This window comes from Cryphonectria parasitica (genome assembly GCF_011745365.1).
Source record: "Cryphonectria parasitica EP155 unplaced genomic scaffold M406scaffold_1, whole genome shotgun sequence".
NCBI lineage: Eukaryota > Fungi > Ascomycota > Sordariomycetes > Diaporthales > Cryphonectriaceae > Cryphonectria > Cryphonectria parasitica.
This window is the reverse complement of record NW_024468909.1, coordinates 1,849,558-1,876,174: the sequence shown is the minus strand read 5'-3', so window position 1 is coordinate 1,876,174 and position 26,617 is coordinate 1,849,558. Positions and strand designations below refer to the sequence as shown.

Genomic DNA, 26,617 nt, shown 5'->3' with positions numbered 1-26,617 from the left:
CACAGAGAAACAATAATTATGCATCCACCATCTTCATCCTCGTCAGCAGGATTTTGTCCTTCTCCACCCTGCAGCTCCCACAGTACTCGCTATGCCATTGCCTCAGCGACGCGATTCTCTTCTCGTGAATGGGCCGCATGACCTTCTGCGCATCACCACCAGCACCAGCACCAGCGCTGGCCGTGACGCTGCTGCTGCTACTGTTGCTGTTGCTGTGGTCGGTCAGCATCATCTTGACCTGCTCACACCGCAGGTCCTCGTCCAGAAGCCAGTTCTCCCACTCGCTCTGAATCATTTCCTTCTCGATGCTGTTGACCACGCGCATGGCTACGAGGAGATCATGGCGGTACGAGCCTAGTCTCTGCCGCGTCCGTCGGAGCCGCCGTGCTGTGGCCTTGCTGTTGCCCGAGGAGAGGGTGGCACCAGCCTCTTCATATGGCGAGTCTAGTGAGGTATTGTTCATGATGGAACGGAAGGTGTCGTAACTAAAGAAAAGAAAAGAAAGAAGGAATCGAAGAGTCAGTGAACAAAAGCTGCGTGGTTGTATAGATAAAAAGGAGGACCAGTAGGTCGAACATACCATTCACTGGCCCCTTCTGGAGCGACGACCACGGGCGCCAGCACCGCTTCCTCCAGGTCCGCGATGTAGACAGCCTTGCTCATCATAGTATTGGGCCCCACGCCGATGCGAGACATGAACTTGGCCGCGTTCCTCTCGGTCCACCAGCTCGACCCTTCGCGGCCGGTGAAGACGGCATTGGTAAGCAGGCTCAGCGCCAGCGCAGCCAGGATCACCCTGTGCGTCGTGAAGACGCTGAAGATCTTCCTGACGCCGGCAAAGGTCCACATCAGCAGGCTCGTCGCCACGCTCTCCAGGATACTCCGCAGCGTCTCCAGCACCATCTCGGTCAGCGTGCGCGGCCGGATCATCTTCTGGCTCTTCTTCCCAGGCATCACGGCCGTGCCGTCCTCCTGTGTCTCGCCCGGCGTGAAGATAACTACCTGCGTCTGCTGGCCGATGTTGCCGTAGACCTGGATAGCCCGCTTGGTGCGGCTGTGCGGGCCCAGCTTGCGCACCTGGTCGGTCGCCACGTCGGCGAGCTCCTCGGCATCGCGCCGCGCGTCCTCCAGCGCCTGCCGCTGCACGAGTGCCTTGGACAAGGGTGGCTTCTTAGACCACTCCACCTTGGTATACAGAGCGAGCTTGCACTTGGATTTGGCGATGTGGGTGATGACGACCTTGGTGATGATCTTGAACGAGGACGAGTGCGGGAGGTGCCATGGCGTCTTGATGTAGGTAACGACGTAGGTGAAGTGGTCGCTGAAGACGTCGATGACCTGCTGGTCGACAACGTCCTTCTCCGCGTTCTTCTTTGCATAGGCGACGATGCCAAACGTGCCCACCTTGAACTTGAACTCACGGCTCATCTTGCCCTGGTCCATGAGCTCCCAGGGCCCCTGTGCGATCTCCTTGGCGCGCCGCTCAAAGTAGAGCTTGGGGAAGATGAAGGACTTGTCGCCAAAGAGCACGTGGAAGCAGCCCTTGGAGCTGAGCTCGAAGCTGCGCTCTTCCACTGGCGCGCCCATGCCCTCTGGCTCGTACACGACCGGGTGTGCGGGGAGCTGGAATTTCGGCACCGGCTTGCGCACTGGGCGCGCTGCTCTGTCCCTGGCGTTGTACACGTTCCTGTACACTGGCCTACCGGTGGCAGTACCGTCATCAATAGGCGTGTTGGAGGCTACTTCCTCCCAGCTCTCCGCGCTGGGACTCTTCTTTTCGTACTGCTCCGTCTCTAGGTTCGTCAGCGCCGTGATGAGCTCCGAGGTGTTCATCGGCTCCTCGGACTGCAGGTCGTCGACGAGAAGATTGAGCCGGGAGTGCAGCAGGTTTAGGTCGAGCAGGAAGGTCTTGATGATGATCCTGGTGAGGCCGGTATTGTTCATGTTCTGGCTGAGGTGTAGGTAGATGTAGTCGCAGTCCTTGCCTGGCGCCGCAGTGACCTCCGAGATGATGTCCAGGCTGAGGGTGTAAGCGATCACGAGGCCCATCTGCTGGCCGTAGAAGTACATATTGTCAGAGGTGACGTAGATGCGGCCGTTGGCCATCATGCCCTTGCTGGCCACAGTAGAGCCCTCGGCAGCCGTGCTCGTCCAGGCGGCGTTGAACACCATGACCAGCTTCTCCTCGAGCGGCACGTTGGGGAAAAGCAGTCTGAACTGTGGATGGTGTGCCTTGAGCTCGCCTGGATACCTCGGCGGGAAGTTCTCGCCCGCTGCCATCTGAGGAGTCCGGACCTCAGGAACAACATTGGCACCGCTGCTGAGAGTCTTGCGGTGCGCCAGGGACGAGGCGCTCTCGCCGCCAGCAGGCACAATCTGTGTCTGCGCCGACACCAAGGGGTCATCGTCCAGCCTAAGGTACTTTGTGTCATCCTCCCTGGACGAGTACAGGGTGCTCCAGGGTATGCTCCCCCAATAGTTTGCGACCACAGCTGTCGGCAGGGTGGGAGGGTTGTCACCGCCCACCGTCCTCCCTGCGCTGGCAGACACAGCAGCCCTGGTGAGGAAGGTCGACGTGGGCGCCTTTGCGAGTGTGGACGGCGCAAGGCTGCTGTGCTTCATGTCCTCGATGGGCTGCAGCCTGGGCGAAGAGCCCGCTCCCAGGTTGGTGACGGAGGCGTTATAGGCCGCATAGCCCGGCAGGAGGTTGGAACTCGAGCTGATCAGGCCGGCGATGCCGGCGGAATCGCTGCCGCCTCCGAAGGCCTGTCTCCTATGAAGCTCGATCCTCTGCATGATGCGTGCGGCGTGTTCCCTGCCAGACTCGCCCTCTTCGCGAGGGAGATCTCGCGCGATATCACGTGCGAGGCCCGTGACAGAGCGGCGGGGCGCGGCGCCGACACCACCGACGTCAAAGCTGGCGCGTGCGGCGTCCACACCGGGCACAGGCAGCGTTCCGCTCCTGTCGAGGTGCCAGCCATCCTCAAGGCCCTCGATGCTCTTTGCTGAGAACTCGGGGATGGTCGGCGGGGTGATGGCGAAGGCCGGATCAATACCTCCTGTCGTCAGTCCCTTGGTGTCGCGGTCTGCGCTGGCGTCAAACGCCTGCTTCTTGGCGACCTCGAAGACCTCGAGCCACTCCTGGAGCTCTGCCTGCGTCTCGGACTGCAGCATGATGTTCTGTGACTTGGTTTTGATCTCAAAGCAGAAGCGCCGCTCTTCGCCGACCGCAGGGCGGGTGTTGCAGAGCAGTACGCCGATCTCGTCGCCCTGGAGCACGCCCTGAGGGCCCTGGACCAGCCATCCGAAGATGCCATTGCGGCAGTAGTACCACCGCCTGATCCAGTTCGTCCTTGCAGGCTTCCCACTGAGGGTCTTCAGGAACAGCCATCCTTGCTTCTCCGAGATGACGGCCTTGTCGTCCTTGGGCTGCACGTTCATGGGGCCTCTGGAGCCCAGGAAGGGGACCGTCGACGAGCTGTAGTCCTCGAGCTCCCTGGACGGCTTGAAGGTGGCCATAGCGTTCTCGCCCACGTCGCGCCTGGCGGCCTGCAGCTCGCGTTTGAACACGGCCTCGCTGGCCTCCATCTCTCTGGACCAGCCCCTGATGCGGTCCATCTCGTCTGCAAACCTGTTGGACCCGAACGTCACGTCGCGCCACCGCCTCATCTCCTTCCAGACGTCAGATGCCACGCGCACGAGCAGCTTGTCGAGGGTGAAACGGAGCTGGGGCGCGAGCTGGCAGTAGTCCATCGAGGCCTTGAGGTAGGCCTTGCGGGTCTCGTACACGGCAAAGGCATCCTCGCGCAGGGACGAGGGCTCCTTGGTCTTTGTCTGTGCAACGTAGCGGCCCAGCGTGGTGTCAAAGGTTCGCTGGGCGGCGTCCAGGCTCTTGCGCGCCTCCTTGAACGTCCGCAGCTCGCCGCCCAAGAAGCTCCTGATGGGCTCGGCGGCGAGCCCGTCCATGCGCCGCATCACGCCGAGGATCTGACCCCACCAGTCCTTCTGTGCATCGCCCACACGCTTGAGTGAGAGCAGGGTATAGTCTGGGTCGATGAGCCCGTCAAGGCCTGCAGGGATGTTCTGCCGCAGGAATGCACTGATGGTCTCCTCGAGGGCGAGGATGTCATGTGACACTTTGGTCGAGGACCGCACGTAGCCCTCGAGCCATCGCTCGGCGTGCTCGATCTGGTCGGCGAAGTGGATGATGGCGCAGCGGAAGGTCGGGGAGTCGAGGGCAGCTTCGTTCAGGCCGACGGGAATCGCTGGGTTGTGGGAGGAGGAAGCAGCAGGAGGGGCAGGGGCAGGAGCTGCTGCTGCTGCTGCTGCTGCTGCTGCTGCCGGTCCACCAGGGTCGGCCATGGTCGTCGAGGTTGAATTTCGTGGAGGGCTATCGAGGGGTCGAGAGTCGTGGATGGATCATGGCAGGAGAACAGACGATGCTCAGGGGTAGAAAGAGCAGGCGAGGTTGTCGTGATGACGTGTGTGCACGGTGCGGCACAGGACAGGAGGAGCTCGAGAGAAGGTCGTTGCTGTGGCAGCTCGGCTTGGATTTGGCACGAAGACTGTTAACTCGACTGGGCGTAGAATGGTTTCAATTACGTAGGCAACAATAGATTCCCCCTCTTTCTCTGTTAGTCTCGCAAGACTTGACGTCGGCGTTGACTGCACCAGAACAAGACGAAGGTTGCGGCTGTCCTGTTCTGAACCTTTCATCTCGGTCGTGGAGAATAAGCAGTGGCCCTAGCGTTTCATCATCATTGTTTGACAGGTGGGCAGCAGTTACCGCCCCCACGTTTTTGTGTTTGTTCAAATCTAATCTTACCCAAGGCGGATTAAAGCTACTAAATTGAGAAAACGTTTCTCATGTTTATTGTCTGGAGGGTTTCATTCTATATGGAGGTGGTAAGCATCTTGGGGAAAAGAGCTCATCTTTCGTCAAATCGAGCAAAACAATCGACCCTGTGTTGTGATGTGTTTTATGACGAGGCTATCTGGAAACATAAAAGGTCCACACGATACATGCAGCTGGGCTGCTCAGGTAAATGAGCTATACGAGGCTGTCACCTCCGCTGTCATCTCGTCTGTTCAATAAAGTTGTTGCATATGTATGGACAGTCAGCCTTTCGGGGACAGTATGATCAGTCATTCATCTCATTCAGAGACGGGAGTCGTCCCAATGTTTCAGGTCACAAATGGATCTGTTCGCAACTGCGTCAGGTTATCATGCATAACATTGTATAGCAGTACACAACAGTTGCATAATAGAACCCAACGCCATAGAGATGGCTCGTGAATCCGAGCAACGTTTGGGACTGGGACCAGATGAGAGAGAGAGAATGAGAGAATGAGAGAGAGACACACACACACACAGACAGAGAGAGAGAGAGTGTGTGTGTGTGTGGGAGAGAGAGAAAAGAATGTCTCCTTTCGCAACATCGTCTCCCACATTAGGCCTCGACACAAGACAGACAAGTTTCTGGCAGCCGCCGGACGCGAGAGGCAACCGATGAGCTGGCGCTACAAAGATCGCTGAGCTGAGCTGTGGGGCATCGACGTGGCCTGTGAGTATTGACAACATCGTGAACACATTCATCGTGTCGGATACGAAGCACCGTATCCTCCTGTCTGTGCCACCACCAGGGTGCGCGCAGGATGGAGGAGGAGGAAGAGACTACTGCTGCCATTATAGTCACCAGTCAGCTGTTCAGCAGGGGAAAAGGGCGAGGAGCGGTCTGCAGCGGCGACAAGCAGCCAGCCTGCAAGTATGTTGTTGACTTGGTCAGCTTGGAAAAATCAAGAAAGACCTGGTAAAAAGTTATGAATCGCAGACCCAAGACACCTCAAAACCGGCTGAATGGGTCGGTGTACCCCCTGCACTGGGCGATGACGTCTCGTGGCAAGCCCTGTTCTTCTTTCCTTTACTGGGGGGGGGGGGTGGTTCTGTTGCATTATGTACACGTCAACTCTCTCGCCTCTTCTCTCACAGATAGAGAAAGAGAGATGTTTCAATACCTTCGTCCAGGCTCTATGCGTGCGGCAAGTATGACGCGGCAGCCGCCGGTTGTGAAGACATTTTGAGTTTCTGAAAATGGATATTGGCCGCTGACGATAGGAAGGCAATCAACGTTTCGTCGCATCAATCCGAAGCGACCCAGGAAAAAGGTTCGCCCCTGCAGGTGACGGAAAATCTTGACCATAGTGCTGCGATAGTACTGATACACTGTGCCACTTTTTAGCAGTAGACTGAGGGCGAGAGGAGGCGGGTGATCTACGCCATGGCCGTCTTCCTTTATGCATCCGCCTGCGAGCTTTCAGCTTGTCAAGGATCATGACTGACTAGGCACATCGCATCCGACAGCCAGCGGGGCGGGCCAGACATGACTTGGTGGTTCCTGTCAACCGAGTGGCCGAGCCCTTCAAACTCGAAACTGCAATTCTTCTTTCGTATGCATCCCAACGAGGCGGCGAAAGAGGGACCGACCAATAAGCCAGGGATGAAAAGAAATAAGAAAAATAAAAAAGATATATCAGACGTTACTCAATCCTCTTGGAGATGCCGGCAGAAGGGTGCCCTGCCTCTACCGGCTGCGCCACAAGAAAAACCATACCAAGAAGCCCTGCATTGAGGCGATCCTCTCGTGGGTTTTGCCTTCTGCCCCTGTCTGCACCCCGCAGTAGCAGTGTACGGACAGTAGAGCCGCCGATACGCCCCGCCGCGAGCGACTCTGTACAATACAAGCACACACTTTTGCAGACCTACTACCCCTGGGCCGATCCTGACGCGCGCCCAAGGAGGTGTGAGTCAACAACTTTGTGGTGGTATGTACCATAGTTTCCCACCCAGCTGGTAAGCCATGTCATGGTGCGACAAAAATACCATGAATACTGCAACGTCTCTGGTGTAAGCCCAGGTTGTAAAGCGTCAGGGCGTCTTCTATACGTAGTGCTGCTGGTGCTGGTGCTGGTGCTAGTAATCATAATGATGCTGTGCTCCACCACCCTCAGAAATCTTGTCGCACGGCCCCCCTCGATAACACACCCATCCGGCTTGTCTAGCGGCCTCCTGTGTGTGTGAGAGAGTACAGTGGACGGCGCGCTAAAACCTGTGGCCTCAGACGCATTGGGACAATCCTGCAGCCGACGAGGCGGACCAGCGGGTGTTGGATATTCTTGGACGCGTAACCGGGTGCTCCGGCCCGTTGTGGGTGAAGGAGTAGTTGACAGGAGCATGCACTGTTAATAGTAAGGGGCCACGGGATGTGGTGTCTAACATCCGGATCTGCCTCTCGACTCGCAGGCTAAGGCATATACCTAGACGTGCCCCGACAGTCGAAACGAAACACGGTTGTGGAGATCTATTCCAGGGAGGGCCAGGACAGCTCCGATCTGCGCGCTTGGTGGTGTGGCTCAGAGCAGAGACCCAGAGCGAAGAGCGATGGTGGCCACAAGAGTTGGCGGCGCATTGATCATTATGGGACCGGTAAGAAACAGCGGTCCCCCCTTCCAAAGGGGTCTGCCTGCCAATATGTGACGGCTGCCTCTTTTTCCTTCTTCTTTTGGTTCCGACAGACAATGAAGCGCACACGAGTGCACACACGCGGAGGACCCACCGACGGCTTAGCTGCAGGCAGCAAGGAGCAAGCCGTTGGTTGTCCAACAGTCACAAGTGACGAGAAAAGGCGGCTTGCAGGGACGATGTGTCAAGTGACCAGGGCGCAATCATGTGTATACCTCGCACGGGGTGCCTTGATGGTGGTGGTGTGGTGGTGGTGCGGTAAGAAACGGCAGAAGCTGGCGGCTTGGGCGGCTGTTCAGCGGTTGTTGAGAAGAAGGAAACAAATTTTGTTAGGCGGGGGGTGGGGGGGGGGTGGGCAGTGAAGGTGCTATACTATGTCAATTAGGCTCACGGTGGGAGCATCAGATGTGGTCTGGGCTTCTAACTGGTGCTACTAACTACTGTGGTACCATAGTATGTGCAATGTGCTATAGCTCAATACTGTAACAAACTGTGGTAGTTACAGCACATTGTACTATGTATGCACTATGCACTACACATGGTACTGTGTAATACGTAGTGTACTGTACTTAGTAGTGTTAAGGGGCCAAAAATAGAACTGACCAAGCCGAGGGGTAACTCGATCTAGTTCCATAACTGCCATAGTGCTGCCGCTATAGCATGATGTACTAGACCTGGCGCTAAGTTTACAAGCCCCGCTCTGACTTTGACCAGTCATTACTCTTGTTTGCAACAGGGGGTGTCCTAGGCTATCTGCCGACGACTTCCGCTACGGTGGCGGGTCCGGTTCCAACTTCCAACTTCCCAGCTTCACTTTCTCAACGACCTGCCCACCATCTGATGAATTTTGCCCCTTCGGCGAACGGCCATAGCCACAGCCACCAACATCCATGCACATATTCTGGTATTCTGGTACAGACATGCCTTTCTCGCCCTTTTGCATCCTGAATTCTGCATTCTGGAAGTCTTCTAGTCGTCTATTTGCCGTGGCTGAGTGCTGATCCATGGCAACGCAACCCCCCCCCCCCCTTCCAAATGAAACAAGATGTCTCGTGGCAGACCTTTCAAGCTGCCGTGGCTTGCTTCTCCAAAAACCTGAACTCACAACGCAACCTTGTACCTGGTCACCATACTACACGAGCGAGGACCCATCTATGGTCGCGCATACGTGCTCATGCGTCTCTCGAGCCCTCCTGGATCCTCTGTCCAGCCCACAGCACAGTCGTCTTCTATCCTGCAGCTTTCTACCACCTAGACTGATCAAGCGATCCCGTCTGTACCTCCCCTGGTCCTTTTAGTCGCCCCATCTTGGGGCATCTCCTTCGTCATCCTGACAGCACCATGGAGCATTCTGCCTCATCAGCTCTGCCTGCTGCTAGGCTTCCTGCTCACGATTGGCCCTCGGACCGGGTCGACCAAGATCACACGATGGATACAGCTCTGGCCGGAATCTCCAGACAGTGTCTGACCCAGATTCGAGTACCTGTCCAGCACTCGGACGCATGCTGGGGCTGGAACGTCTCGGCACTCGTCCTGAACAGGAAACCAGGGACCGATGTACTCATATTACGACCTCGCCGAATGGGTTCGCTTAGGTCTTGTAACTAGTCGCCCCTCGAGATATCAGCCTCCTTCTGGTGCATGGGCCCGTCAAGAGGTCTTGCCTACTACGGTACCAACCTGCCTCATCGTGCGATGCTCGTCCCCCTGGACCTCTGCGTGTCCTTTCTGCCCCCTTTGGAGCTGGTTTTATTCGATTTTACGACCAATCAGAATTCTCAGACGTCTTGTGGCCAAATTATTGCTGACCCTTTCTGTCTCGAGGCGTCTGACCAATCAGACTGCAGAAGCGCACTTTTCCCCTTCCACACCTCAGCGCGCCCTTTGGCGCTAACATGGATCGTTCTCTCGTGAGAAGGCATCGACAGGCTCACGTCCATTTTCGACACGGGGCCCTTCAACTCTCCCCGGACATCTTGGCTTCCCCATCAGTGAGACAGGCCAACCGTCTTAGCTGTCCCGTCGCTGCTCAGGGGACTTTCTCCGACGCCCCTTGGGGCCACCTCGGTGACCCAGCAGAGGGTTCCTCGCCGCCGCGGCCGCGGTGACCTGATCTGATTTATGGTACTAAGCTTTCGCACTCAGATCTCTTACCCCGGACTGCACCATCATGATCGCCAGGGGATCGGCCTGGCTACCACGGCTACCAGATGATGAAGGACTGCCGTTCTGGGTCTTAATCGGGCCAATATTCTGCTCCTACAAGGGGCCTGGTTGAGGTCGTCCGGATTACGGGTCTGAATGTGATACGCCCTCATATCCCCGATAGTCTGGCTGTCAAATGTCATTGTGGGTCACTTCGGCCAGGCTTGTGTCTGTTTCAGGTTGGCTCTGTTCGAGAAGGAGGAGACTATGGATACGCCTCTGGGATGCGGTTGAGGGCACAACTATGATGCCATCGGTGATTCCTTCCCGCAGGTGGAATCTGAGCTGAACAGGCCGAGATGAGCTCCGTGGAGATGAGGGCTGGGTGTCCTGGTTCATCTACCATGCCCAGAATGGTTCTCGGTATATGCGTCTGGGCAACTTCCAGATCAGAGCTCAACGTGTAATCTCACGATGGTGGGACTCCCCAGGCTATCGGCTGCTGTCCGCGGGCCTTTTCTTCCCTCTTGTGATGGCCCACACTAACATGCATAAGCGCAGTTCACGCAGCTTCCCGTCGGATCATTTTGATGTCTTGTGCTCGAACTGGCATTAGTGCAGGAAATGGAGAGGGTATAGGTTGTGTCCCAAATGGGTCTTCAGTGTGCCTATTAGGCCTGGGAACGGCCAAACCCCGTTCTGATGGAGCCTTGAGGGCGATTCGGTTTGCAAACTATCAGGGCTTGATGACATGGGAAGGCTTTTTTCCCCCTTCTACTCTGTACGCTTGCTTTTCATGATTGAGTGGCACCGTGGTCTTCCAAAAGCATAGCCTTGACAGCGTACCGAACCACGAACCATCCACATAGGAGTAACGGTTGTGCTACAGAGCAATGGGCCATGAAATAGAAGCACTGCACTCGCCTCACTCGGCAGAAGGGTGTGTGGTTTGTCGATCTTAGTGAAGATCTTAGTGAACAAAGCAGGAGAATATGTCGAGGCACACGATAACGTGCCATCTTTTAGTTCCGGGAAGGCCATCTGCCATGGTACCCCATGAACACGGAGACACGACCCTGATGTTGTAAAGATGGAAGGCCAAATCGGGCCGTATAAGCAGCAGGGTTCAGGGTGGCACCAGAAGCGCTTCAGAAGCTTATGTCGTGGGTGCCCTCTGCCGGCACACTTCCACTTCTCCTCCGTCACATCTCGGCCCTGTTTTGACGGGACGCTCGACCAGAGATAGCAATTTCAATTGAGAGACCTCTTACACATGCTACGTTGTAGTGCGTCTCCTCTCCATCGACACCGAGCTTGACATCTAAGGTAGCAGGACTTCCCTGTCCGACATGGATGTCCGTTACGGAAGAGATCTGTTTGGGGCCCACCAACGCCACTTTTGCCCTGCAACTCCCCGCTGAGTCCTGTACCAAAGCCCCAAGGCCGCTGGAGGTACCGGTACTCCGCCGAGGGGGGGCACTGCACCCGCTAACAACTTTCAGCTGCGCCTGGAGGGCCCTGCCGCTCTTACGTTTGCCTGAAGAAACCCTTGACCTTTTCGCTGCAGGTCTTGTCTCTGCACAGCCCACCATGTCGCGGTACTGTACGAAGTGCGGCCTGCCTCGGTGTCGTCGGTCGCCTAATCTAGCCTGTCCTTTTTTCTCTCTCTCTGACACGCTCACCACACAACCTTTGGGCTCCCCCCCCCCTGCTCCTCTTGGACTTGGACTTGGGCTAGGACTTCCCGTGGGTGCCGCCCGCTCTCGTCACTTGTGTGCGCTGTGCCCACGCGAGTACGAAACGGCATATCACTACTATAGTACCACAGTACATTTCCCCTGCTCCCACAGAACGGGGCACAACCTGCGCATTTTAGTTGGATATGCTCCGCAGCTGATCAGAGAAAAACCTGGATAGTAGGGGCAAGTGACAGTGGACAGACTTGGCACCACTTCGCAGGTACCATGTTCTGTACGTCGGTCGGTGGGATAGGATAGCCTCCCTCTTTCAAATCATGGCCTTCACCGTCACCATCTCCTTCAAAGGCTTGAACAGCCAGCGCCGATGGACAAGTACTACGTACACGGCAGCAGCACAACCGAGGTGGGGATCCTTGTGCTCCGTAAGAGGTACTCCATCGACGGGCAGGGCGACTTGCATGCCGGGCGATGGCGACGTAGCGTCACCCCATAATTCGTACTGGCACTGCATACCCTAACCATAATGCTTCTGGGCTCCACTCGGCTGCATACTGGCACTACTTATGGTACTTGCGATGGATACGGTACTATTCTTCCAGGTACTCAGGCCTCTCCAGCAGGCAGCGGGCGCAGTAGTATAACACCCCACCCTCTTTCTTGACGCCTTCTGCGAATTTTTTCTCCCTCCCACCCTCCTCCCTCCCTCTTTCCCTCTCCCTCCTTCACGAGTCTCTCGTCCGTCATTCTCTTCCTCTTATTTTACGGTTGCAGGCGTGCAAGCTAATTATTCCCCTGTCTCGGGACCACCCAGCTCCGTCATCTTTATTTCTTCTTATCTTGTTTCGCACCGCACCTTTTTGAAGCTTTGAAAACCCCCCCCCCTCTCCCTCTTCCCGTCCCTTCTATCTACCCTTACCCGCCCCGGTTTCTCTCACTCTTGTGTATTACCCCGCCACTCCTGGTCACTCTCCTTCACATAGCAAACATGCCTCCACAATTGTTACCCGCCTCAGCGGCAGCCTTCGCTCCCAGGGCATCCTCCGTCAACGTCGTGCTTGGATCCGGCAAGCCAGAGCAGTGGCTCACACAGACACTGAAGAGAGTCAACCGAGTCAAGCGACCTTTGAATAGTGTTATGCAACACCAGAGATGCCTGACCGAGCTCCTTTCCAACGAGAACGCCATCTGGACCCTGACATCCCTCATGCTGCCCAAGGCGCCGCAGGCTGACCTTCGGGAAGACGAAAACCCGCTCGTGGAGGCCATCTTCAACTATCAGCTCCTCCACATCGAAGCGTACGTGGTTCACGTGGATATGGTGCTGCGCAACGAGGTCGGATTCAAGCTCAGCAAGGATACCATCGAGGCCCTGATCGAGCACCACAAGGATGTTCACTGCGTTGACGCCAAGGCAAACACCCATGACTGGACCGAGAAGGAGCAGCAAGCCAAGAAGCTGCACGAAGACTTTGTCCAGGCCGTCAACAAGTTCGTGTACCGCACACATGTCAGCGCACTGGAGGGGCTCGAGGAGGAGGGTGCTGGCGAGCTGCTGAACGGCAAGAGCGACGAGGTCAAGACACAACTGCTTGGCCTCATGAAGCCCCTGCTGCCCCCTCCCCCACGGGCCGTCGAAGTGATCCGCCAGCAGCCTCCCCTGCTTCCATCGTCACCGGTCGGCGCAACCCTCTGGTCTCAGCCTACCACACCATCAAGTGTCCCCGCCCCTGTCGAGGCCTGGAGGATTCTGCCTTCTAGCCCGAACGTCGTCTCAACCCCGGCCGAGAACATGCCCATCTGGGCCCATCTGGGCTTGAGCGAGGCCCAGGTGTCTCCTCCCACGCCAACATACAGCCAGCCTTTCTCCACCGCCGGCTTCTTCTACAGCTCACCGGTCGTGACGACCCCGATCCCGTCCATACCTCCTCTGCCCCTTCCCAGCATGTTGACCCAGCAATGCGGTGTGTCCATGTATGGCGGGTTTGGATGGGACCACCGGTACCAGGAGTATACGCCTACCATGTGACAACCACCAAGCGCCACTGGAGACAGCTACCCTACGGCTACGTCTTCACAGTAATATCTCCTTCATGTCACCACTCCTCGGGCTGTCATTCTCTGACGAGGAGGTCAAGAGACTAGAGAGACACCTCAAACATTTCCATGTCAGGGTACATCGGCATTTTGCATACCAAGGCGCGGGTCTGCGGTACAAATTCATCTATGGGTTCACGGGTTTTCTTAGTCTTCGAAGCGAGCGAGCGTCTGATTTCAACGGATTTCTTTATCATTATTATTTCCTCACCCCTTTGTTTTTTTTCTTCTTCTTTTTTCCCCCCGGGGGCTCAGGATTACTCCCGTCAACAACAATGTTACCGCCAGTTCGGTCATAAGCTCTCAGGTTTGGGAGGCCGGGAATCACAGGCCCAGCCACGAGCCGCAACCGTGGCAGCAGAGAACGTCTCCCAGGAGAGCGCCTTTGACTACGCGGTGCCGTCATTGTTTGGGCTGTTGGGTCTCGACATTCTGTTCATACTGGAACAGCCTCTTTTATCTCACCCTCATTCAGGCTGGATCCAGTTCGGGCGGTTTTTTGTTTTTTTTTTTGTTATTGCATTTTTGGGTTGAAACAGAAATTATCGGAAACTTGGGCGGCTGTCTTTGCTTTTCAATTTCCTTTACGTCTTACATCAAGAGGGAACACGCAGCAATGCACCAAGGCTCGGCATCGAGAAGAATTGGGGTTTCAGGTTTCCACTATCTCTTCTCTGTTCGACTTCACTTCTCTTTGGCGCTATGAAGTGGCTTTCTAGATGATACCCCATCTGCGACGTGGTGGCCTGTCATCACTTGCACTCGCTTCAAAGTGGACACTCCACTACCCTGGGCTTGGTTTTCTTTTTTTCTTTCCAATTTTTCCCGCGGATGATTGAACGACCTTTGATGACGGATATTTTCTACTGCATAATGAGAGCTCTGGGCGACGACTCTTTCCCGAACGATGATGATCCTCTCAGCTAGATGTTGAGACTCGATACGACTCTTCGACACGAAACAGCCGGGTTGGAGTTTCTTATATGGGCGGGATATATTCGACAGCGGCACCTCGAAAGCGGAACTGGAATTTCGCAAGATCTGATCGCACATCAAGGTTGAGGACGAAATCATACCGAGCCGACGACGGACACCAGCATGTGAAACGTGCGGGCCAGAGGCAAGACACTGGTTGTCTACAGTGGAAGAAACCAAGATCTGCTCTCCATTCGCCCGGAGGCAGGACAGGCTTGAAGCGGGAGGTGGATCAATACAAGAGCTGGGCATCAACACAAGGGTTTTTTTGGTTTTTTTTTTTTGCGGGGGGCTTGCCGGTCAGTCTCCAACCCGAAGGATGCAGGGCCCTTCTCGCCAACGCCGAGTATACGTTACCCAGGATGAAGGCTTCATGACAGCTCCATGGGCATCTGCGCGGGGTGAGCGGGCAGGGTATGGTGTGACGGCAGAGGACGATCAAAATACCAGACACTCCAAGATTCTGCTAGCTCAGAAGGAGATCTGGCTTTGGTCCACTCTGGGCGGTCAACGCCGTTCGCAGGAAGACGCTCACTCGAGACAGTCGATGACCAGACCAGGGGGGGGGGCACTTTAGCCCCAACAAGTGGATGTTGGACTGGGTATCAGTTGGAAAGGCGGGAAACAAAATTGTAGCATCATCTCACTGCCTGTTACTTCTGGGGCCGCGCCTTTTCCGACGCAGAGGTCTCTTCGGCATTGATTCGAGTGTTAAAGTCCTCCTCATTGCCGGAGCTTCCTCAGCCGGCCAGGTGGGCTCCAGGAGAAAACAAAGCTCCTCGGGTGCGAGTGTTGCATTGGGGAGAGGAACAGGTTTCCTCCCACCCCTGTAACTAATGGGCGCACCGTGGAGCATGAGATGCCGGAAACTTATCCTATATCTGTATGGCGGTTCAGCCCTGGTGGCGGATGCCTTACATTTCTAGTTTTTCTTTCGAGGCTGCCCTGTTCACTCAGCTGGTGGTTCTCTGCTCCTTTGTCATATGTCTACTATCTAGTATTAAAAAGAAAAACAATTGAGCCAACAAAAAGAAAAAAGAAAAAAAAACCGAAAGAAAAAAAAATAAGTATGAAAAAACTAGACAAAAAGACCGTCTACATGCCTTTGTGTGTGAAACCAAACAACGATTTTGTGCCTAATCAGTTCCCCCAGTCCTGTGTTTTGTGCTGATCTTGTGGTCTTGTGTGAGAACTGGTCCGCGTGACTGATCATGACACCCCATGCAATGTCACCACCACCACCACCATTCCCCTCCTCTCACTTCAACCACAATACCCATAGTAGTATTGCTATAGGTAGAGTGAGCTACTAGAGCGCCCTTACAAGTACGTAGGAACGCTAACTGACTGCTACGAGTGGGCTAAAAGGCCACGCACGACTCTTGTTACACCGGGGAAGAGAGGGGAGGGGTTTGATGGATGGATGCCCAGACGGGGATCGTTGGTTACATAGCATGCCCAGTGCCGATGTCCGACCGAGGAAAGTGGTGGGATGGATGGATGGATGGATGGATGGTGTTTGGAGTTCTGAGGATATGAACTGCGCCGAGATGGAGGCTTGACGTTGTGTCGAGACTGAAAGTTTTTATTCTTATTCTTTCTCTACTTCTTTTTCCTTCTCTTCTCTCAATCAGGCAATCCGGCTTTTTGGTACATATTAATAACGGCAGCAACACCCCCCGGCGGGGTTCCAATGTTCTGAATGCCTTGTTGTCCGGGACCCTTGGAGTTGTCAGGCAGGGGGTGGTGTTCCCTCGGGACTTTTCGACGTTGGAAAGCCCCGGTCCACCCTCTTTTCTCAGCCATGCTGGGGAGGTGGACTGAGATGGGTTGGGGTGTATGGCTTTTTTTTTTTTTTTCAATTGTCACATGCTCGGTTTCCTCAAAAGGATGTATTTTGTACGCAACTGTGAAGACCGGGCGAAAAAGAAAAAAAAGGTCAGGGAAAAAGACCAAAAACGATTAGGGTAATAAGAATCCTGAAGCAGCGGTATGTCCGTCCAATGGGCCCCCTCTCAAAGCCGCAAAGAGCCGACCGAGTTGCATCCAGAGGAAGAAACGTGCCGATCACGACAAATGACATGGTTCGTACGCCAACCGACCACTGCGATCAACCAGCTGATCTTCTTATTCTCCCTTGCTTTTGGAACTTCTGGAAGCCCGCTCAAAGCCTTGGGGGGCATCCCCTTGTGCAGCCCGACATGTTCTCCGCTGAAACAGGGCGCTGAGCCGCTGCGAATCCTCCTGCTGGTGGTTATCACCTGCAGACGATGCTGTGCCAGTATATGCAATACTGAAAAGGGTAGTCGAGGCCGTTGGGGACCGCAGGACGGGAAGAAGAAAAAGGCCGGGGCGGGAGGTGTACAGTAGGATGGTAAGATCTGTTTGGAGAGTGCTCTCGGATCTCGACCAGTCGGATGTGTTTTGGCACCCCTCCTCCTCCTCCTCCTCCTCCTCCTCCTCCTCCTAGAAGCGGTTCTGGTGTGTTGACCCACCACGACGCACCACTACATAGTACGCCCTCGGGAGTCGATCGGTCTGGGGTCTCGTTCCGCCCCCCCCCCCCCCCGGGTCAAGTGACAGTTCTTTTTTTGCTGGGTCTGTTTTTGGGCTTGGTATGACACCGGGAGCATGGGTACAAAGTTTAATCCTGATGCTCGTCGCGATAGTCCGTTGATGCAGACTGCAGGGCACTTAGTCTGTCAGCTGCTCCGTAGCGGCGGGTACAAGGTCGTTCTTGTTGCCCGTGTTCTGTCCGCGAGCGTGCATGCTGCAAGGCATCAGTCGAGTCCCAAACCTGTCGATCGGCGTAGTGAACAGCCTTGGCTCGTCGGACCTGCAGGTTGCAGGATGAGAAGGCCACGGAGAACGACAAGAGTAGGGTACAGTCAGAGAACAGGGACAAGGGCTGAAGTCTGATAGGTGCATGGTACAGCAGCATCACAGATACGCAGACAAGAGGGGCGCCGAACACAGCCCCCCATCATCCACCCCGCGGCGAACGCCGGCCGCCCCAAACCGCCCTCATTTCCATTCTGTCGGGTCGTAGCGAGACAGGCCTTCCTTGCGAACTTCCTCTTTTGACACACCCAGAGAGGAAGTGAGGTGCGTATAACGCAGGGTGGCTGCGTGTCAGATACAAGACTGGGGGCGGCTTAGCTGACCAGAAGAAGCCTATGGTACTGAGTTGACGATCAAACCCTTCCATACCTACCTTATTACCTGGAGAAGCGGTCACGACCCTAAGCCTCCACCAAGCACAGCTGGCACCTCAATTCCATACTGGTACTTCTGACACCGGAAAGGCACACAGCTCCTCGCTAAGTAACGGGCTGTCTCGAGGATTAAGTTGCTCCCACCCACTCCGAGCCTGGCGGCCCCGTGGGAAAGGCAGCGGCACCGGTATCTTAAGAAGTTCCCCAGACCTGCATGCTCTCTGCTTAGCGAATCTCGCTAGCCACCTGTGCAGACTTGATTGAACAGAGGCTCAGGCTGGCCAGGCATTCGTATTTTCCTCCCGTGGGTGCCTCCTGAGCAAAGGAGAGGGGGGGGGGGGTCAGCGTGAAGAAGCAATCGATATTGGGCCCTGCGTCTTCCCTACTGAATCTAAATTGAATTTCCTCGACGCCACCGAATACTTGAAAGAGCCGCCCCCTTGCACCCATGGTCCCTTATCCATTGTGCGTGACGGTTTTATGCCAAACCTTGGAGTGGTAAATGCGAGTCCTCCCTTCCCACTTTGACTGTATGACTGCAAAAGATGGTTATAGCGGAAGGCGCAGTGTAGACCCGATAGAACGGGACTTCCCAACTGTCGACGTTTTGTTTCCTGAGACGAGGTTGACCAGGACAGGGGTTGCAATCAAGAACGCGGATGCTTGGGTGACGTCAGTCCCATGTTTGTCTGCTCTCTCTGCTGTACTCTTTTTTGGATATTACATGTTCACGACAGTGACGCGGATTTATTTCCTACAAGATCAGACTCTACTACTACTACACACGCTCATGTTGAAAAATTAATTGTCGATTCTTTCTTGATCATGGTCATTGTTCCTTAATCATCGTCAAAGCTCCTTCGATCTTGGCTCTTTTGAATCTAGTCACTCTTGCTTTCGAATCTGATCTGTGAAATAGTAATCGTTACTCAGTCTCGTGCTTACACAAATTGAAAAAACAATTCCAACCAGGGCAGTTCTCAAGAGTCCTATCAAGCTCATCAAGCATCCAAGATGGCCCATCATGAGCCATTGAGGGCACTCGGCCCAGCCGACTGGTCTGACGTGTCAGACGACAACCTCAAGCAATTCCTGACCTCAACCTTCGTCCACGCCCAGACTGTCGTCGACAGCATACCCACCCCACCGGCACAGTCGATCCCCTCCTCACCTGGCCGGGCACGCAGCCATACCGACAGCTCCGTCCTACGCCCGCTCGACGACTCTCCTCCCCCACACAACGCCGGCAGGGACCACGCAAACACGACTGCGAACGAAAACGACGCCGCCGCCGCCGCAGCAGCCCACGCCGCAGCACAGCTTCAGAAAGAATGGAAGGAGGTCAAGGTGCCTCCCAAGGACAACCCAATGGGCGCAAGCGTGTACAAGCTGGCAGCCAAGGACGGGCGCGGCGCCTGGTTCGCGCGGAGGAGCTCCCACGCCGGGATCCCCTTCGATAAGTTCAGGCTGGGCCTGGAACGCGAGTTTGGCGAAACCCTGAAGGCCTTCAAAGGTCCTGGCACGGGCAATGTCCGGGGCATTGGCGCCGAGAGGCGTGCGGAGCAGCGTGAGTGTGATGGGTTGGGCACGGCAGAGGTGTGGTTGCTCAGCGCACAGTTTCCTGGGCCGACGACGCCGAGGGACTTCGTGACACTGCTCCTGACTGGGTCCGGCAAGGAGGAGAAGGAGAAGGACAGGAGGAAGGATACAAAGAAGGGAAGGGAACCGAGACAGTTCATGATCGTATCCAAGCCGTGCGGGCACCCCGAGTGTGCGCCCCGGTCCGGTTACATACGGGGCTCCTACGAGAGCGTGGAACTCATCAGGGAGGTTCCCGTGGATGCAACACCACGTAGGACTAGATCCTCATTGGATCTGAGGCGGGAGGATGTACAGTCCCCAACCTTGCAGCTCCGTAATGATCATCTCGGCAGGGAGGCCGTGCTTCGCGCGGCGGCACGGAGAGAGGGACACGAGCCGGCTGGGGACAGGAACCTCTCGCGCTCTATGTCTGAGCTTCCGTCTCCCTCGGTGAGAGACGATGACAGCTTGGATCCCTTCGAGACGGGGACAGAAATGGTGGTCGAATGGATCATGGTGACGCGATCGGATCCTGGCGGAAGTGTACCGCGGTTTATGGTCGAGAAAGGCACTCCTGGTGGCATCATAAATGATGCCGGGCGCTTTATCAAGTGGCTGGAAACAAAGAGCAAGGATGACCTCGAGAATCCTGGAGACGACAGTGGTCCTGAGGAGCAGGGCGTGCAGGGCGTGCAGGACAAGGCATCTGCCCCTGCTGCTTCAACGGGACAATCGGCCGTGTCAGAGCAAAGAGACACCGACCACTATGCAGAGCCAGACCAAGAGCCTCCAAGCGGCCTGTATACCATGATCAGTGGCGCTTTCGGGATGGCCTCATCAGCTGTCGCATCCCGTCTCTCAACCTTTGGATCCACATCCGGGCAGCCTCAATTGGACCTCGACAATACCACTGACGACTCCGACTCGGATGAATCGGACCGCAGCTACGCGTCGGCCCCAGAACCCGACCCGGCCGCTGCCCCCGCCGCGCTCGAAGGGGACCTCGCCTCCCTCATGTCCGGCAGGAGTAATGAGTCCGGTTCCAAGGGCCCTGCGACGCAGCACGAGAAGCAGCTCAAGAAGCTACAGGAGCGCTACCGCAAGCTAGAAGAGAAGCGGGAGAAGCAGCAGGAGCGCAGCCTGCAAAGCAAGTCGGCCCAGAGCGACGACGCGGTTGCGAAGCTCAAGGAGAAGCACGAGAAGGAGATTGCGCGGCAGCAGGAGAATTATCGCAAGGAGATGAAGAAGTTGGAGGAGAAACGCCTCAAAGACGAGAAGAAGGCCGAGGAGAGGCGCAAGAAGGAGGCTGAGAAGGAAGCGCGGAACAACCTGGCCCTCGAGCTGGACAGGACGAGGATCGAGAGGGATATGGCCCTCAAACACGTCGACATCCTCAAGGACCAGGTCGGCCAGCTGCAGGCAGAAAACACCAAGCTGGCCGCCAGCCTAGGCAAGCTGGAAGCCCTGGGAAGGGCGGCCGATGACGCACCTGCGAGTGGAAATGGGAGCTTGAAAGAAGATGCTGAGAAGGCCTCGCAACGTTCCTCCAAGTCCAAGTGATAAAGAGGGGACCATGTGTCAGCTATCCTTCTTTTCTTCATTTTCCTCTTCTCCCTTCTCTTCTTTGAAGTGTGTTGCAACATAGCTTTGAGTAAGCATACATATACATCAGAAAGCGTAGATAGCAGTAGCACATGCATGAGTGGCATGGAGTTTGGGTTAGTTGGATCAGAGGTTGAAAACCACAGTTTTATTTCTCAATATGAACTTTCTATAGTTGCACACCATCATGATAAATTTCGCTTCAAGCCCGCCAATCCTCTAGAGCAAAAGAAAGAAAGACCAAGCTAGAAGAAAAAGGAGAGCTTTGGAAAAGGACAAAAGACAAAAGAGTTCAGCTGCAGGAGTCAACCTGCAGCTTACATCTCTACCATTCCGGAAGCCAGTGTACTATTTCTCCGTTTGTGTGCTTTTTGTTTTGTTTTTTTTTATGAGAAAATTCCACGGATCCAACCGGGTCGAACAGTGGACCATTCGATAGCATCAACCCTTTCCAAGCCAAACTCCACACGATAGACCGTTAAGCCAAGGTGCCAGTTTGGGTACCGGGGTTGATTTGGTGATTGTGATTCTGCGCGACCGATCTATATAGACAGGCTAGCAGGAGCAGAGATGGGACGAACCCCAATTTGGGGCCGCGGTGGCGGCGGCGCCTTACTTGGCTGGCTATGCAACAGCTTTTATAGTGTGGACAGCAGCAGCCCATGGAGCCTTGTGCTTTGCCCTGCTTCTCGGATCTGCTCCAGCATGGCCGCCATGGCCTCGCCCTCTGCACCCAACAGGGCAGAGAGGGTTTTCCCGCACAATAACACGCGGTGACACAATGAAAAGGCCCTGGGGTTGGAAGCCCATCCCAGCGGGCCGTCGTCTTCTTTCGTGACCTGCTCTGCTAGCACCCTCAAAGCCCTCTGTGTCCACTCTTTTGCTGCAGCCAGGGAGCTGTCCATCAACAACACCTTGCGACTGCCACAACCACTATCCTCGCCCCCCTGGATCTCATCGTATTCCAGCTCCCGCTGTCTGAACAAGACAGCCCACCTCTCCGTCTCTCTGACCTCGTCGATGAACAGGTTCTGGTCTTCGATCGCGAACAGGCTCTCGTCGACCTCGAGGGCCTCGGCAAACTGCTGCTCTGGTGTCGCCCACGCCGACAGATCCTGCACGCCAATGTCGACAGAAATCAACGGATCGCCGACGAGGCGACATGCGACGTACGCCTTGAGCTCGTTGGTCTGGCCGAAGGACTTGTGCATCCATGCCAGCAGGGCGTCCGCGGCGTCCACGGCCACAAGTGGTTGTGCTTTCTTCACAGGTCCCTCTCCCTCTGCCATGACGGACGCGGTAGCGATCGCGCCCGTCTCACGAATCTCTTCGTCGTCGTCGACGAGCGTGGTATACAGCGCGAGGAGAAAGGGGATGTACGCCGCGTCGCTGCCGACAGCTGAGCCGAGCGCACATGAGAACGACTTCAGGGCTCGTGCGGCTGCCATGCGCATGTCGAAGGTGTTGCTGTCATGCAGTGCGTCCGCCATAGCCTTGCCCCAGGATCGCAGTCTCTGTTCGAACGTAAAGAACGACATCTGCCCGTGGTGCTTGCGTGTATGGACGGCAATGATAGAGCCGGAGGCGAGAAGGACGGCGTTTGCGAGAGTTGGGCTGATACTGTCCACCAGGAACTCTTGGAGGGAGTCCAAGTCTTCCGCAATTGGTAGGTGTTGGAAGTTTCCCTCCAAAAGGCACTCGTCCATCAGCTCAGCAAGGTTTGTCAGCGCGACTGCGCGGGCCTCAGGCGCTCTTGTGTGTTGGCAGGTTTCGAGGTAGAGACCACAGAGTTCCCGGATATGAGTAGAGCCCCAGGTGTCCGGTATAGCTTCGAGTAAGGCGCAAGCTGTGTCTACATCATCGTGTAGGACATCGAATAAGTAGGCCCTCAACATGCCGAGATCTCTGGATATTGCGGATTGATGCAACGCCATCATGCCCACGCGATTATCCAGCAAAGCCGCAGACTTATAGAAATTACCCTTTCGGCGGTTATGAGCTTCGTTCAACAGATTTGATGGCTCTGTCGCAAAGTTCCTAGCTTTAGTCGCCTGCCACAGCTTGTTCAGCGCCTCAATGTATGCTGCAGCGGTCTCGGAACACTGCAGAGCAGGTCCTTCGAAGGCTATCAGGACAAGTTCAAGCTGGCTTAAGCCATCTGTGCAACTGATTAGTACAACATGATGGAATTTGGGTGGTTGGGGTACAAGAAGCCTTACCAAGAGCCGCTTCTTCCTTGGCTTCAAGGAGTCTCCTATCTAGGAGGACCTTGACAGTGAGAAGCGTTCCATGCAGTCGATTTGCCGAGCCACGCGTCTGCTCGAAAAGCTCACTGATCCGGACAACCCAATCCTCATTCATGAGGAATGAACAAAGCGTCCGCGCAGCAATCTCCCGGACGTGCCACTGCCGGCTACCCAGATAATATGTGATGTATCTGTAGAGCTCTTCGCGGTGAGACTCAGGCGGACCAGCTCGCCGTATGATTTCCAGGGCAGGAAATACGCTCTCTGCCGCTGAGCTCTGTGTCAGCGTACTTGGCTCCATCGCTCGCTCACCCGATTGCAAGAGGTTCAATAGGATAGGCGGCAGAGATGAGTACTTGGTGTATGACAACCTCAACGTCTTCCCGTCCCAGCCTGTCTCCATTGCCGACTTGCTCTCGGTGGTGCCGAACAATGTGTCGATCAAGGACCGGAGCAACAGTAATGCACAGTTGCGAATGGCCCAAACCTCACTTTTGAGGCTGTTGGTGGCGAGCTGTAGGCATTGTGGAAGGTAGACCTCTGCATTTTTGCTTAGGAGCGAGCTCTTGAACACTTCTTTCAGGCAGTTGAAGGCGTGGACTTGCGGCAGGTTCGAGCCGTCCGTTTCCGAGACTGATGCTGGTATTGCTGAGATCTCCTGCAGCTTGTTCATGACCTTCTGGAATGATGGGTTGTCGGCGTTGGACGCCAAAATCCCTGTTATCAAGGCTGGTATGCCAGCCGACCGGCGAGTTGTCGATCTCTGTGTGTAAATGCTCGATAGTGTCCCTTCGTACCAGCTTTCCAGCAATGGTTGCACATCCGTTGGAATTGCGACAGCAGGGTGGCCAGCGTGCTGACAGCAGCAAGTAAATGTGAGGGAGACTGAGGTGAAGGCGCCACGATGCCGCAATGTCGACAGCTGTGTGAAAGCCAGATTCCCAGCTGCTCGAAATACCTCAGCAGGTGGCAAGAGGTAACCGACCCCAGGGGCGAACCTCAGGTTTCCCACGATAGTCCGCGTGAGGTTGCTGGACTCGTGAGCAGCGCGAAAGCTGTAGCTGAGCAGCCCTTTTGTGTCTAAGCCTTCAATTTCCTCCAGTTCTTCGGGAAGATGCCCCTCAGGCGAGTCGTCACATACAACGTAACTGACCACTTCCCATATCCGCCTACAGAGGTCAATGATCCGAAATTGAGGCACGGCGAGGAGTTTTAGTTCCTCGCCACTGTAGCGACTCTGCGAGAAAACTTCCCACATATACCGAATGGCTGCAAACGTTCCATGGACAGGCTCTGACATGACTGCATAGCCGAGGTCTTGTTCTGCGGTTTTAATCTTCCGTTCTAACCCGTCTAGGGTTTGCGAGAGCAGTGCAAGCCTTTGATCAAATTGGTCTTGCCACGCGCAGAGGAGACCGAGGGAGCGAGCAGTTCCATCTGAGTGGTCCGCGCGGCTAGTCCGAGATGAAAGGCTTGCTGCTTTTGTACAAAACTCCGCTAGGATGTCCAATGGCGTTATTGGAGACTGTGTCGCTGCATAGGTGGACTTGGTCCGTATGACCACAGGTGGGAACAACATGAGCAGGCTGGATGCTGTCTCTCTGACGTCGTCGAATGGGTCCAACACAAGGTCGAGAATCGTGCGCAGCCACTGCGGATCTTGGTAGATGCGTTCGTCCGCGGAGCTCCGGGTCACTTTGCCTGACCTCACAACGTTCACAAGTGACTTGAGAGAAGTGATGTGGCGTTGGTATGATGCTGTGGGCACAAGCTCCTGGCGCAGGAAATCCAAGTACCAATCGAAAAAAGTCTCATGAGCCCGGAGCGACTCCCGAAGCCAGAGTTCTCCAGCATTCGCGATCTGCTTGGCCCCCTTGCTGATGTGAGTGTTCACCGGTGTACCATTGGCATCCACTTTGGAAGTCTTCATGGCGAGCCTGCCGATGTCTCTCTGCAAGACAGAAATGGCGCCTTTTATCCTTTTTACCATGTTCTTGGTATGAGCTAATATCTCATTGCGAAATTTGGCGTCAGGATCGGAGTGAAACGACCTCAGGTGCCGCCGCAGAAGCTCAAACGCCATCGGAGAATAAGGTTTAGTGGTTGACGAAGAGGTGACCAGCAGAGACATTGCAAAGGATCGGACATCGTGGGATGTGTGGATGAGAAAGTGTTCAAGGATATCACGATCGAGAAGGATGACATTGTCTCCCTGTTGGGCACCTTCGGGATCTGGGAGCTTGTGAGTCGCCAGCCTGATGCACATTCAAGGTGATCAATAGACTTACTGGGATCATCAACAATCGACGACTTCTTTCCGACTTCTAGAGCGGCAAGTTGGATCAATGCAGCTATGTCGGTATCAAGATCGCTTGTCTTGTCCACTGAGCGGCACTGCAGCTCCTCCAACAGCGCAAAAGAAAGGCGATGGTCGGACTTGAATAGTGGCGCCAGCACATAGTTTTTGACGCTTTCAAGGATGTCTGGGTTGGTAGACAGGGCTGTCTCTAGCCAGTCCCGCAGGACTTGTACATTGAAACCAGCGCTGCTCCATGAGCGCGAGCCCGCAGCAGATGACTCAGAGTTGAGGCTGCTGAAGATGGTAACGAGGAATTTGCCGGCCACTGGACATATATAGTGGAGTTCCATCCAACGAAACACACTGGCGACGAAGTCCCGCCAGGATGACACCGCTGGCTGGCTCACCAGTTCTGGAAACATGCTCTGGTACTGTCGTAATACATCGTCCAGACTGAAGACCGACTTCGCCAGGAACTGAATCAGAGAGCTCATACACGACTTGACAACAGGTCGTGATGACCTTTTGGCAATAAAAGCCATCAGTTCCGAGAGAATATCCGCCCTCAAGGATTCTCGGATCTTCGCATTGGGGTTCTGCAGAATCAAGGTCGAGACGAGATCGAGCACGAGTCTCATGGACCTGTGCTGATCTTTTTCGTTCCACTCGAGGTAATAGTTCAATAATTCTGTTGCCGTCCGCTCTTGAAACGCCCACAGACGTAATGATTCGTGCTTGGATTTGAGGCAAAGCTGGACGAAGCCGCAGAGCTTCACACAAGCATCTTTTGTAGAGTTCCGGGGCTGAGAGGCAACACTTAAGATCTTCTCAAATAATGCCTGGGCATATCTATAAGGGTGTCAGCACAGTTCAACTATGGGAGAGTGTCACGCATCCACCATGCAGCCCACCTACCCGTCGAATCGCCCATGCACGAGGATTAAGGTCCTAGACCTCGGGACTCTTGAGGCCCAACATATCCGGAAACGAGTCTCACATCACCATTCAAAACGGCAGGACGTACATGTGCATCGGACTAGGATGGTGTTCGGTATGTGCGTTCGACAGGTGGGGCGGTCTTTCACAAGGAGCGAATCCTACTTACGGTTCAAGATCTTCGTCTGGCCTTTCTGTAAGCCATGCCATCAAGTCATTAGCATTACTGCCAGGCCCGTCCAGAGACGGAAGCGCCATAGCCATAAAATCCATATTCAGGACCGCCAAGTGCTAAAATTCGTCAC

At 55.2% G+C, this 26,617-nt stretch overlaps 5 protein-coding genes across 5 annotated transcripts; 3 read left to right on the top strand and 2 right to left on the bottom strand.

Moving 5' to 3' along the window:
• Positions 1 to 16: 16 nt before the first annotated feature.
• Positions 17 to 4,362, bottom strand: M406DRAFT_35682 (uncharacterized protein; the record flags this gene model as incomplete). Its single annotated transcript, XM_040923533.1, has 3 exons — positions 17 to 485; positions 581 to 2,317; positions 2,393 to 4,362. 3 exons carry the CDS (start codon positions 4,360 to 4,362, stop codon positions 17 to 19), a joined length of 4,176 nt encoding a protein of 1,391 aa, XP_040780895.1.
• Positions 4,363 to 6,380: 2,018 nt separating this feature from the next.
• On the top strand, positions 6,381 to 7,220 carry M406DRAFT_325415 (uncharacterized protein; the record flags this gene model as incomplete). Its single annotated transcript, XM_040919973.1, has 5 exons — positions 6,381 to 6,447; positions 6,557 to 6,641; positions 6,758 to 6,800; positions 6,836 to 6,850; positions 7,119 to 7,220. 5 exons carry the CDS (start codon positions 6,381 to 6,383, stop codon positions 7,218 to 7,220), a joined length of 312 nt encoding a protein of 103 aa, XP_040780894.1.
• A 4,849-nt stretch (positions 7,221 to 12,069) lies between these two features.
• On the top strand, positions 12,070 to 13,527 carry M406DRAFT_354183 (uncharacterized protein). The gene has a single exon (XM_040922852.1). It carries the CDS (start codon positions 12,350 to 12,352, stop codon positions 13,388 to 13,390), a length of 1,041 nt encoding a protein of 346 aa, XP_040780893.1. The 5' UTR covers positions 12,070 to 12,349; the 3' UTR covers positions 13,391 to 13,527.
• A 1,192-nt stretch (positions 13,528 to 14,719) lies between these two features.
• On the top strand, positions 14,720 to 15,459 carry M406DRAFT_354182 (uncharacterized protein). The gene has a single exon (XM_040922851.1). The coding sequence runs from the start codon at positions 14,753 to 14,755 to the stop codon at positions 15,008 to 15,010; it is 258 nt and encodes an 85-aa protein (XP_040780892.1). The 5' UTR covers positions 14,720 to 14,752; the 3' UTR covers positions 15,011 to 15,459.
• Positions 15,460 to 21,469: 6,010 nt separating this feature from the next.
• On the bottom strand, positions 21,470 to 26,570 carry M406DRAFT_246934 (uncharacterized protein; the record flags this gene model as incomplete). The annotated part of the gene is made up of 5 exons (XM_040916435.1): positions 21,470 to 22,956; positions 23,039 to 23,877; positions 24,076 to 25,309; positions 25,366 to 26,225; positions 26,482 to 26,570. 5 exons carry the CDS (start codon positions 26,568 to 26,570, stop codon positions 21,470 to 21,472), a joined length of 4,509 nt encoding a protein of 1,502 aa, XP_040780891.1.
• Between the last annotated feature and the right edge of the window lie 47 nt (positions 26,571 to 26,617).